We start from the raw sequence: 12,680 nt of genomic DNA on the forward strand, positions 1-12,680 counted from the left end.
TGACAAATAGAGGATTAGTTCTTATGCCAGATTGGGAATTACTAGCCTTTAAAAAAGAAATACCTTAGAAAGGTTCACTCCTTAATAAATTTGTACATACTGAAGTAGCTTAGTCCATATGATACTAATTCTTTAAGTATTCCTTTAAGATGCATATATCTTTCCATAAAGAATTATGGATTTAGAGAATTAGCCAAAAACCGTTCTAGTGTTTTGCTTTAAACTTTGGAAAATTGAGGAGGAAGTCTGTGTCATAGTATCTGTGTGGTCAAACCCTGCAGATCTTGTTACAGCATTGGAGGAATTGCCTTTTCCTTTTTACTTAAGGTGGAAGGAGAAAGAAGATTGAGTTAGTTTTTGTATGAGGCTTGCTCTAGAAAGTCTTACTGTTGTGATGTGACAAACAGAAATGTACCCTTTGAATGCTATTTTAAAAATTTTTATCAATGTAATAATTTGTGACTATTTTAGTAGACTTTTTAGACTTCAAAATAATTTCAAGTCCCTGTATTTAAAAAATAATTTCTCAAGAATATTCTTGGTGGACTTAAAATCAATAATTGAACAAATTTGTACTCTCCATTTTGCAGTTTTTTAGTATCTTGCAATAGGTCCCCAAAAAATGAGTTTGTGTTTTGAGATGTGAGGTTTTTGGTAAAGAGGGCCTTCAACATAATGGAACATGAAGTTGCCTGTGGTTGTTTTTTTTTTTTTTATCATCTGGTTGTAAGGCAGGTAATAAATAGGAAATATGGTATAAATTCTAGGTAAAGCTTCTGAAGAATTGGTGTTAGTCTGGCTTTACTTAAAAACTAACTATTTTTGTATGCTAAAGTGGTTATTAGTGTTGGCAGTGGTTCTGTGCAGTAAAGAATTTTGTCTAATTTGTGTGGAAATAAAGAAAAATTGATGCTGTGAGTGTAAATGCCATTAGTTATGCTGCTGTCCTCAGGATGCTCAGGAAACTGTGTGAACTCCAGCTCACAGAGCAGCACTTAAGCTGACTCACACAATGAGCTCAGGGGCTGTATAAATGAGAACAAGAATTGGAACTTTACAGCACACAAACTGTGGTCCATATTTTGTTTGTAATGCAGGCCTTTTTGTATGTATTTTTCTTAATGTAGTGACTCCTGGAATTATTGAAGTTTATTTTTATTTAAAAACTGATATACCTAATGATTGAAAGAAAAACTTGGACTAGGAAGTCAGGTAGGAGAGTTGTGAATACCAATAAAAGCAATAGTAGTTTGTCTTCATATCTTCATTTTTTCACCTGTCATATCAATTCTGCAAATCACAGATCTACTGAACACCTCTGTGCATATCTCTTGGCTTTATGATTTTATTCATGTGATGGAAAAAGTAAGAATCTGCTTTAAAAAAAACTCTACATCTTCACTGAATTCTTTCCAGCACTTTTTAAAAGACTTTCAGAAATTCTGTGCTACTATACAACGTTTTGTTCCTCCTCAGGATGTCAGCACTGTTTTGACTGTCTGAGCCTCTCTTTTGTAAACTTGGAGTTCTCTGTAAATAAACTTATCTCCCAGCATTTTGAGGCTGAGGAGAGTGCAGATTCCAAGCCCAGATGCTGCTATATTTTTGGTGATGAGGAAGGTAGACAAAAAAAGGCAGTTCTAAAAGTTGTAAAAGTGTGATTTTGAAGAAATTTCTTGGGATTTGGTGCAGCAGGGAGATTCTGTCAAATGTAAATGAAACTAATTTAATTCCTAAGTGCTCCCACTGGTATATGTTAATTGTGTCTAATGCTTTTGTCTTTGTTATTTGATTGCATTAGATTACGTGCTTGGTATAGGTAAACATCAGCTTATATTGGTGACTAAAAATAATAGCTTTTCATAAATTAATGTCTTGAGGCTCCTATGATTTATGTTCGTATGAGTGCTGTGGTTAAGAAATAAAGCAGCTATGGAAAAAAAATCTCTTTCCACACTCTCTTGGAGGACTGACTTGGATGCAATTGAAGGAGTTGCATTAGAAATAGAGAGGAGAGATTTATATGTAGACTGTTCCTGTTTGCCATTGCAAATTAAGTTTTCATATGCACTGATTGATTTTATATATTTAATGGATTATTTTAGTTCTCAAGGGTTTACTTTAGTCAGGCTCTTGATTTCTTTAGATTTTGAAAATAACTGAGTTATTTGCAGGAGCTACATTTGTAAACTCAATAGTCTGTTACCTGCAAAAACCCTTTTGTCTTCCTAGGCTGTAATTGCTTGATGCATTTCTTTGGCTGTGCACGTTGTTATCCCCACTTTTCCTCTTTTCATGTTTCAGGCTTAGTGGGCAGGTCACTGGGCTGTGTATAATGTCAGCCTTGGGTAGTGGGAACACTGCCCTGGTGTTCCCCACCATAGAAGGGGGTGACCTGCTATACAAATGCTTTGAGAACTCCATAAAATGTGACAGAAAACAATGGTTTGGTTGAGGTTTCTTTGTTGTTTTGTGGTGTTATTTTATTTTGTTTGTTACAGCAACATGATCAGCATGTGGGATTATTATTTTTGAATTGAAAGAAAATAAGTTTAATTATGCTGTTACCTTAATTTTTAGAAAAGCAAAAGTAAAATAGAGAGTGTTTTATTCTTACAGTAATAAATGTGTCAGCAGTTAAAATTTCTTGTTACGGCTTTTAGCCAGATGTCTCCCAGAAAAAGTATAATGATGTATGTAAATTCACAGGTTGCAGTTTGACAAAGAAGCAGTGGCAGCCATACTCATTGAGTTCTAATTTGGCCTCTGATTCGTCTTCTCTCTGTCTGTGTCTTACATTTAGTCAGAAGGGTGAAATATTTTTTTCTCACTTGAGTTGTTTTCACTGAATTTCTATTGAATACGTGTTTGTGAGGGAGATAAAGGGGATGAATTAAAAGGAAATTAATAATTTAGCTTTTCTATTTGGGTGCTTGAACTAATTTACCACTCTTGTTTTGGAAGCAATTGATTTGTTGAAATGGATTAAAGGATAAAAAATTATTTAGGAGAGTAATTATGTTTAAAATTATGTAAATATACACAAACTCTTGAAGGGCATATGTGATTGTGAACTTAGGGTACATCATGAAGAAATGTATTTCAGAGCTATCTGAAATTCAAAGATTAAAATTGTTCAATATTTTGTTGAAGAGTTGTCCTGTCAAGGCTTCCAAAGGATGATACCCACCTATATAAACTCTTTAGAAGATACGAAATAGTATGAGAGCTATGAAGGGGATAGAGTGGGACTTAATTACCAGAGAAGTGTTCTTTATGTTTTTTGTCATCAATATTATCTCTTGGAGAAATGACAAACGAGAGGGCATGTGTACATATTGATGTCACAGACACCAGCCCGTGTGTTGTCTCATGTCTGACCTCAGTGGTTGTGGTCACCCATGAGCACAGGGATTAGAGGCAAAGAAGGAGGCTAATGGCATTCCTTTTTTGAGTTAATGTTCTGCTGGAATTGTGTTTTCCTTCCATTCTGTTAGATTTCTGATCTGATGACTTGCAGGCTGGCTGAGGTGTGCTGTTTGCTCCTGGCTGGGAAGATTCCTTTGTTTTGAATCACACCTCAGGTGTCTGTTGATATTCAGTTGGTTTGAGCATGGTGGTGGTACTCTTAAGGTCACAGGTTTTATATATGTTAGAACCGTTCTTGTAAGAGCTGGACTCAATGAGATCCTTGTGGGTCCTGAAAACTGTAACCAGCATCATTCAGAAGGTGGAATATTGGATTAAAATAAAGAATAATCAGCCAGTACAATCCTCTGTATCTTTCTTCCTTCTGGTCTCTGACTTTTATGGATTTCAAAATTTAAATACATTATAATTCTTATAACTCGATTTTATATTGTTTAAGTCAAAATACATTTTTTACCCACATATCAAAGTACTGGTTTTTGCATTGAAATAGCTATTTTGTATTGCCTTTTCATTGCAGACCCTACTTTGTACTCCAAGAATGATGAGAGACTTGTTTAGGGAATTGGTGTGCATTTAGCATTAGTTAAAGGTGCCATTCAGCACTTCAGCAATAATATGGCTGAAAGCCATACTTACACAGAGACAACCAAGATGCATCTGTGGGATTCTCTAGGGCTCAGTCACCATTTCTCCTCTACAGTCATGGATCTTGTGAATGACAAGGTGGGGGTAGTCGGAATGGCTGAAGATTAGCATCCCCTGCTGTTTTGTAATTATCAGAATCTGGACAGTCATTTATCTGAATGAAATAATGCATACAGTTTGTGCCTCCAAAGAAAAGCATACATAATGTGATTGTAAGAAGAGGTTTTCAGTCTCTCAGTGGGATCTGATAGGGTATGTTTATAAACTTCAACCTGGCAGTGTCTCTGCAGTGGAATTCCACTGGTATTGAGATAATAATTTGCACAGTCAAATTGCTTTCCTTACAAAAACCCAGGGAATTATGAGGCCTAATCCTTTATTAATGTCAACCCATAGGCAGCAAGAAAGCGTAAGATTGCCATTCGAAAAGCCCAGGGGAAAAATCTCGAGGCCATCCGAGAGCTGAATGAGTATCTGGAACAGTGAGTGTCTTAAAAGAATACGGATTGTGTTTTGCTGTTCTGATAAATCTTTTTAATTAAAGTGGAATTTGCATTTAATTTACGCTTTTGCTTCAGTGCTAGTCATTTACAGAATCCCTTCCACATTCTTTCTTTTTTTCCTTTTTCCCTCTCTTGTATTCTCAATACAGATTTGTTGGTGACCAAGAAGCTTGGCATGAACTTGCAGAACTTTACATCAATGAACATGAGTAAGTTGTTTGCTGAGTCTGCATAGAAAATGTTAATTTGAAACCCACTCTGTGTACGTCAAAAACCACAGTGATTTTTTTATAAGGACTAGTGTTACAAAGTATGCTGTCTCATTTCCAATATACTAGGTCTCAACTGGAAATAATTACCGGGCTTATTTGGCTAGCAAATACTTTAAGAAGGCATTTGTTTTTCAAACAAAAAGAGTTTACTTAATTACCTGTATGTTTCAGTAGTTTTTAAAAATCTGATGTTTGGAAGAAGTGGTTTGAGTGCAGCAGAGGACAGCACTTACTTCCCATAATTTTTTCTTCAAGTTATGTATTTTACTTGTTACTTCTAAATCAATTGATCACAGTAACCAATATTCCAATTTTCTTTTAGCTTACCTCTCCCAGAACTTTTAGTAACCTTTTTTAAAAAAACCCACAAAGCAAAACATAGATCGAGAGTTGGAGGCATCTGGTCGCCTGGGTACAAAACCCAGTGCGATCAAGAATGCTGAATGTTGTAGTAACTTGCTTATTGGATATTTAATGTTTTTGTTAGCTTTTTTTATTGCTGTAGTGACAGGAGGAAATCCCAGTGTGAGAGGATTAGCTCCAAAGCCTTAGTGCAAGTTTTCTAATATCACAGCATTAATTCAAACCTCCACCAAAAGGCATATCTTTTTTTTTTTCCCTCTTTCTTTGGTTCTTCAGGCCAGCCTGAATTCTATCACATTGTTTCCTTCTTTCCTTTTCAGAGGGTAGTAAAAGAATCAAATTGTCAAGGAAGTTATTCTCACTGTGAGGGAAAAATTGTTCCCCAGTCACCTTTCCTTGTATCCCATTCTCAAAGAAAATAGTCATTTAACTCTTTTAAATGATGACTTCAGGAATAAACTAGGAATTTTGATACCTAGATTTCCATTTGTTTGGGGAGATCTACCAGCCCCTTTTCCAAGAAAATAGCTACTAAAAAAATTTTTCTGGAAAGATATTTGAGCTTGCCAATCTGTCAGTACAAAAGTGAATGATAGAGTGATTCAAATATATGTATCCCATTATTGGGTTGTGTTTTTCTCACTATAATCTTTATTATGAAACTGTGCAATAAAACCTGAGAAAGAAATTGCTTTTGCTTGTATTTGTTTTGGCCTGTAATTCCAATGAAAAGCAATATGTAGAACTTCAGTTCATGGAAAGAATTCACTGTCCTCTCTATACTTCCATAAGCATCATTATTATTATTGTGCTAATAGGGAAAAACTGGGATCTTAGCTAAAAGCAACTAAAAGTTAAGTTTTAAAAAAGAATGCAATTCATCAACTTATATGTTTTATCAGGGTCACAAGTCACAGGGCTTGTGAAATCACCATGCTCTCATTTTTGTTCATTAGCACACATAGATATACAAGGTTTACACAGTCCTCAGTTCTACCCTGTTCTGCAGTGAGGACTCTGGCTTCTGCTTTTGGAGAATGAGGTGGCTGCCCTTGTATCTCCAGATTAATAAGTGATACAGATACATTACAATCATAACATGCACTGGAGAAAACCACAGCATATTTATTTTAGGATACAAGATTTTACAGATAATATGGCTTAATATGGTCTCATAATTGCTAAATTGTTTTTACTGCAATATTAAATATCTATCCACACTGCCATCATAAACCTTCTATCTCTGAATTTTGGAATCCTATGCAATAAACTGTGCAATAGTGCTATCACATATCTCTAGATGATGCAAATTCTGCATGCAGTTCCATTATTTGACAGATTAAAAAGCCAAGATTCTTCTCAATAAACCTGCATTTTGAGCTTGACTTCTTAATTTTCTCTGAAAGTTCTCACTAAAAAACTCAAGGACTAGCCGTCTCAAATGATAAGGATATGCCCATTTTGGAGAGGTCTGATGCTATTTTCATACATAGATTTGGACTGTTTGAATTTTAGAAATAGTCTTAGTTTGTTGGTTTTTTGTCTTAGTTCTGTGGTTAACTGTTGGCAGGTAAAGTTAACTGACAGTGTAAATGCTGTGAACAGTAGCTGTGTTTATGAATCCTCAGGTAGTTGAATTTTCTTATGAAAAAAAGGAATTATTTTTATTGTCTCAGTTCAGTGTCTTACAGTACCTAATACCTATCATCACTCCTGCTGATAACAACTGGCACTTATTAATAAGAGATTAGTATGTTAAATGCTTTTCGTGAGCTCTTCCATTAGATTTTGTGTATTTTTCCTCTGTTTATGATGCAAAAATAGTAACTTGGTTCTAAACTTTATTTTAAAATGAAGCATTTTAATTGTGAATCATGTGATTTTTTGGGGGGAAAAGTAATACTTGTATTGTGCTGTAAAAAAAACTGAAGCAAAGAGCTGTGTACTCATGTTTCCTTTTTATCACTGTTTTTGTATTTCTCAGCTATGCAAAGGCAGCCTTCTGCTTAGAGGAGCTTATGATGACTAATCCTCACAACCACTTATATTGTCAACAATATGCTGAAGTAGGTATTTCAGAAAAATCAATTATGTTTGATTACATTTTCTGTTTTTATGTTACAGAAGTGGTGAAAATGATTTCTTTAATTTTTCCCTAGGAGATTTTAAAAGAGTTCACAGAGAATGCTAACATCTCATAGAACTGAACATGTTCTGGAAATTGTGTTTTCATACTCTGACTCAGTCACAGTGTGACTAAGCTAAATATAAGAGTTGGGGGAGGAATTATTCAAGATAAAAGCTAATTTTAAATGAACTCTTCTTGTTTAAGTCTTTATGCACTTCTCAAATTAAGTGCATGAGAAGCTAAACTTCTCTACAACAATGCTGCCTAGGAGGTTATGATGTATTGCCTCTTACTGTGGACTCAGATACTTGAATCCACTAATTTCTGCCTGAAGGAGCACTGGTGGAAGTGAAGTAAAAGTTAGAGGTAAAATTAGAAGTTTTAGCTCAAGGTTTTAGCCATTTGAATTTGTCTTTTTTTTTCCAGATTATTTTTTTTCCTAAATTATAGTGTTAACTGCTTAGATTGGGTTTAATTTGTTTAGTTAACATGGGTAAAATTGGGTTGACATTAAAACTTGAAAGCCTAAGTAGCTTTGTCATAAAAAGACTTTGAAGCATATCTTCTAGTATTTTTCCCTCTTTTTGTTGATCTAATATCTGGAAAAATGAATAGAAAAATAATGGAGTAATCCTCTAAACTTTGTGTGCTATTTTGAATACATAATGAAAGTCATTGTGTTGTTTTGCGAACTGTTTTCATGCATGCTGTGGGAACATAGAGTCAGTATGGATTTCTAGTAGTCAGAATTTAGATCTAAAATTTCTGCTACTTTTTATAAGAGACAATCCCAAGGTTTCAAGTATTTATAGGTGAAAATAATCACTTTTTAATCTTGTAGCAATTAATTAATTAAATTAATGCTGTGTTTTTTTCTCCTATAGTTAAATATTTTTAAATGTATATATTGCAAAGATATATATTTTGATAGGCTTTTGATAGGATTCACGTGATTAGAAATGTCATGTGAAACAAACTTGGAGTAAATTTTTGTAGTATCGTTGCTTGAGATTGAATGCCTGAGGTATGAACGACGTGCAAGTTTCAGGAGTTTACCATTTTTACAGGTTAAATATACTCAGGGGGGGCTTGAAAACCTTGAGCTGTCAAGAAAGTATTTTGCACAAGCACTGAAGCTTAACAACAGAAATATGAGAGCTCTGTTTGGACTTTACATGGTAAGCATGATTAGGTATTTTCCATGTTATCATTCTAAATTTGTTTATGCATGTATATTATCCTTTGCTGTTTGCTGTTTTGTTTTTTCCCTGATTTTTAGCTTAATAGCTCAGATGATTAACACTGTTCTAAAATACAGAGTATTTTACATACTATTTGAGTAGGGATAATTCTGTGCTAGTAACTACTCCTTACAGAAGTGCTCTTAACTTTTAAGTCTTGCCTGTATTTTCAAAAGAATTATCATTATTGGCATGGGAAGGTAACTTCTTCAAAAAGGATTTAAAGTCATGCATCCTCTCTAGAAGGTGACTGCTGAAAAACACCAGCATAGTAGCAGTGGTTCTTTGCACAGTGGATTTATTTATATAAGTACAAAACTTAATTTGGTTCTTAAATAATATTATTTTATTCTTTCAGGTGAAGGTGGGCATATTTTATGTAGAGTCTTATCTGCTTTTAAAATGTGTTTTCTGATATTACAGGGAAACATGTAATGTTTTTAATGGCAGCTTGGACATACAAGTGATGTATTTTATATTGTCTCTGGTAAAAAATTGAATGTAGAAAACTAATTCATAACTCTCACTTTAGGAAAAGAAGATTGGATTAGCTGATCATGTCCAGGTTTGGTTCTTAAGTCAGTACAGAACTGAACTGAAGTCTAATGTACATTTAAATAGAACAAACAATATCTTTAAAAGTCTAGCTGATTCTTACCTGGATGCTGTTTTCTGGTAACTTTTAGCATTTTTTTTGTCTCTTTCCACTATCACTGTGCATAGGGCTTAGACTGTAAGGAGATGCTCAGTGTTCTCAGTTTATTTCATGCACATAAATTTTATAATTACACTTATTTTATTGTATTCCTAGTCTGCCAGTCATATTGCTTCCAATCCAAAAGCAAGTGCAAAAATGAAAAAAGATAATATGAAATATGCCAGCTGGGCTGCAAACCAAATAAACAGAGCATACCAGGTTAGTACTTCATTGCTTTATGATACTCGTAACATGCTCTATAGTTCTTTTCTGCACTTTTATCAGCTACTGTTCAAGAGGTTAAATATGACATGTAAATCAGCATAATCTGCTTATATTTTTTTCATTCTGCTTCTGTTTGATTTCCTGGAAACCTTAATTAATAAAAGGTTAAGGTTTCCTGGAAACCTTAATAATTTTACAGTTACTAATTGCTATCATTTACTTAATAGCTTTAAGCATATTTTTCCTACTAACATTAACTGAATGTACATTACTGTAATATTGACCTTCAAGACTTGGTTCTACAGCTATTTTGATAAAACTTGCTATGTCTTAATTCTTAGAGTAACTTTGTTATCCACTTCTACTTTACCAGAAAACAAATGAAACTTCTAGGATTTTTTTTTCCTTGAGTTTACTCTAACCTTTCAAAATCATATTTAATTGCCTTAATATTCCTGTCTGAAGTTGGTTTTGTGTAGTTTTGTAGAGAAATGCTCATTGAGTTGTGAAAATGTAGACTTTGTAGGCCATAATCAAAACTTGCTGAAGTGATTTGGAGTCTTTCCAACTTTTTAAAAAGTTATGTTTAAACTTTTATATTTCCTGTTGTGTTATAAGCCTCTATTTCTTTCTATAAATATGAATGAAAACATGTTGTAGCTCATAGGCTCTGCTGTCTGTTTCTCCCAAATATTTCTCCCTTACAGCTATTCTTAATGATCTGCCAATCAAAGTTTATACATAAGTAATCCTGGACATCAACAGCATACTGTCCAGTTCTCCCCACAACTTTTTTGTTGAGCAAAAGTATTGATGTTAAATGCAAAGACTTTGTATACATGTAGCTCTTCTTTCTCCCTGCAATATTTCAGTATTGGAACCCAATATTTAATTTTTTTCTTCTTGCTACCATTTCACAGTTAATACTACCAAATGGCCTTTTTACAAGCAGCATCTATTATGGAATTAAATTAGATTTTCCTTTTACAGACAGTGCTGTTTTCTTAATACTTAACTGCATTTCGGTTCCTTGCCAAGTGTGCAGCTTCTTGTGGCTGATGTGTTTTTGATATATTCCAACTTAGAGGTATTTTCCATTTCTCCTAATTGGGCCTGTAGCTTCTGACTGTACAGTGAAGAGCATTGTATCTCTAGGGACAATGAAGCATTTTATACTTACGTGCCTAAAGTTTATTTCTCTTCTGCTCTTTAAATCGCTCTGTTTTTCAGTAATAAACCATTTACCAGCTCATGATGCTAAGGTGTGTATGAATTAACTACTTTGTCTGATGTTTTGTAAATAACCAGGGCTTCTTTTGACTTGAGGTATGCCTGACATTCCTGTAAGCGCAGCGAAGATGGAAAACTCAAGTACTGCAGGCTTAAAACCAAATAAAACCAAAAAAAACCCACAACAACAACAACAAAAGAACCCAAAGAAACAGAAAAAAATCCTAACACAAATTCAACCAAAACAGCCAAACACTTAGAAAAAATATTAAAGAATGGAATACACCACAGATTCATAATTGACAGAACAAAACAGATTTTAAAAGATTTGTGAATTTGTAGTGGAAACCAGTATTCCATGTTTTACATCTTAATAAAATCAGTTGCTTAGAATAGAGTGGATTTGCATATGTTTTAAGTAAATATTGTGACTGGAGTTCAAAGTACTGGTAGAGACTTGTTAGCACTTCTGGGAAACAGTCCCTTTCAGGGTTCATCTGGGTGGAAATTTAAAACCAGTGCAGGCTGTGGAATGGCACAGAGGACCTGGAAATAGGCATCTCCTAGTTCTAAATTTAATGGATGTTTAATCATTACAGTTTCTAGTTAACTGATTCCCATCCAGATAAGCACACCTGTTTGTTTTTTTTTTTCCTTTTCCTTATTTTCTCCTCATATCTTTCTGTTACCATACAATGTCTCTAATAAAATGAATTTTATTGGGAGTGGTGTAGTGCTTGGGGGCATTTTTAAGTGCAGGGGGTTTAGGGGCTTTGCGGGGGGATTGTTGGTTTGTTTGGGGTTGGTTTTTTTTTTGTTTTTTTTTTTTTTTCTCTTTTAGTTTGAAATTCCTATTACTGTTTTTGTGGAGTTCTTTTGGATCCTACATTAAGCATTTTTGGCTGATGCTTACCAGAACAGGCTGTGTTAACACACCTAATGTACATACATACATATACAGATACACACATATACATATGTACATACATATATAGCCTCCTTTTCTGCTCTTGTTAGGTGTTTGGGATATAGGGAAATCCAGCTCTTGAGAAAATGGAAGTACTGAAGCTGAAGCCAGGATCTGACAAATAAATGGGGTGAATGCCCCCATTCCTCTTCCCAGAAGAACCACAAGGAGCTCCAGTGAGCCCAGCTGGGCAGGACATCCCCAGCCCACCCTCCTGACCTTGTTACAGTGCTGCAGAAGCTTTTGGCTGCCCCAGTCTCTGTGTCAGAGACTCAGAACCTCCAGCAGCTACAGCCAGAGGTGTTGGGTGATGCAGTATGTGGCAGTTCCCCTATGTCAGTGTTGATTTGTTGCTCCTCTGCTCTGTGAGCTGAGCAGTTGGAAATTGTCACCATTTGGACCTGAGGATGAAATCTTGGTCAGTTGTGCCAGGAGAAGCCCATACAGTGCTCCTGCCTTAGTGGGAGGGTATGTCTAGACAGGTTTTAAGCTGTATATTTATATGATCTCTGTAAATTCTCCACACTTTCCATGCATTATCCACCTGTAAAGTGCAGTAAGAGCCTTAACAGCTTGTTGGGTTTGACATTGACTTGTTTTATTGGTTGGACATTCTCATACTGCTAAATGAATTTTTTCAGGTGCATGTTCTAGAGAGCAGGATGAATTTAGAATCCTGATTTGAACGTCTATACAAATTATATGAATTTGTGACTTTAAATTCCAAGTTATTAATGCAAAAAGTTAATTTTGAGCAATTGTCTTGCAATGAGATCTTTCCCCATTTCCAGTTTGGATTTGAACTTGAATTACCAGGAGTTTGCTCAATAATTTTGGAAAACTGCCTTTATTTTTTCAAACAACTGGCTACAGTTGCTTTTTAAAAATGATTTAATTATTTTTAAGTGTATTTTGTGTGCAGTTTACTTGAAATATTTTTACCGGTCCCTTTTTTTAATTTTATTCTGTCATTCAAG

The 12,680-nt window shown here is 34.7% G+C and overlaps 1 protein-coding gene across 1 annotated transcript in view; it reads left to right on the forward strand.

The window, feature by feature from the left end:
* The window catches only part of EMC2 (ER membrane protein complex subunit 2), a 38,879-nt gene that overhangs the window by 20,341 nt on the left and 5,858 nt on the right, over positions 1 to 12,680 (forward strand). Inside the window, exons 6-10 of the mRNA XM_021546574.4 lie at positions 4,474 to 4,559; positions 4,730 to 4,789; positions 7,200 to 7,281; positions 8,411 to 8,521; positions 9,396 to 9,500. Of these exons, the coding sequence (XP_021402249.1) occupies positions 4,474 to 4,559; positions 4,730 to 4,789; positions 7,200 to 7,281; positions 8,411 to 8,521; positions 9,396 to 9,500 (444 nt within the window). The remainder of the gene's footprint in view (positions 1 to 4,473; positions 4,560 to 4,729; positions 4,790 to 7,199; positions 7,282 to 8,410; positions 8,522 to 9,395; positions 9,501 to 12,680) is intronic.

Source organism: Lonchura striata, chromosome 2, assembly GCF_050655825.1.
Source record: "Lonchura striata isolate lonStrDom1 chromosome 2, ASM5065582v1, whole genome shotgun sequence".
NCBI lineage: Eukaryota > Metazoa > Chordata > Aves > Passeriformes > Estrildidae > Lonchura > Lonchura striata.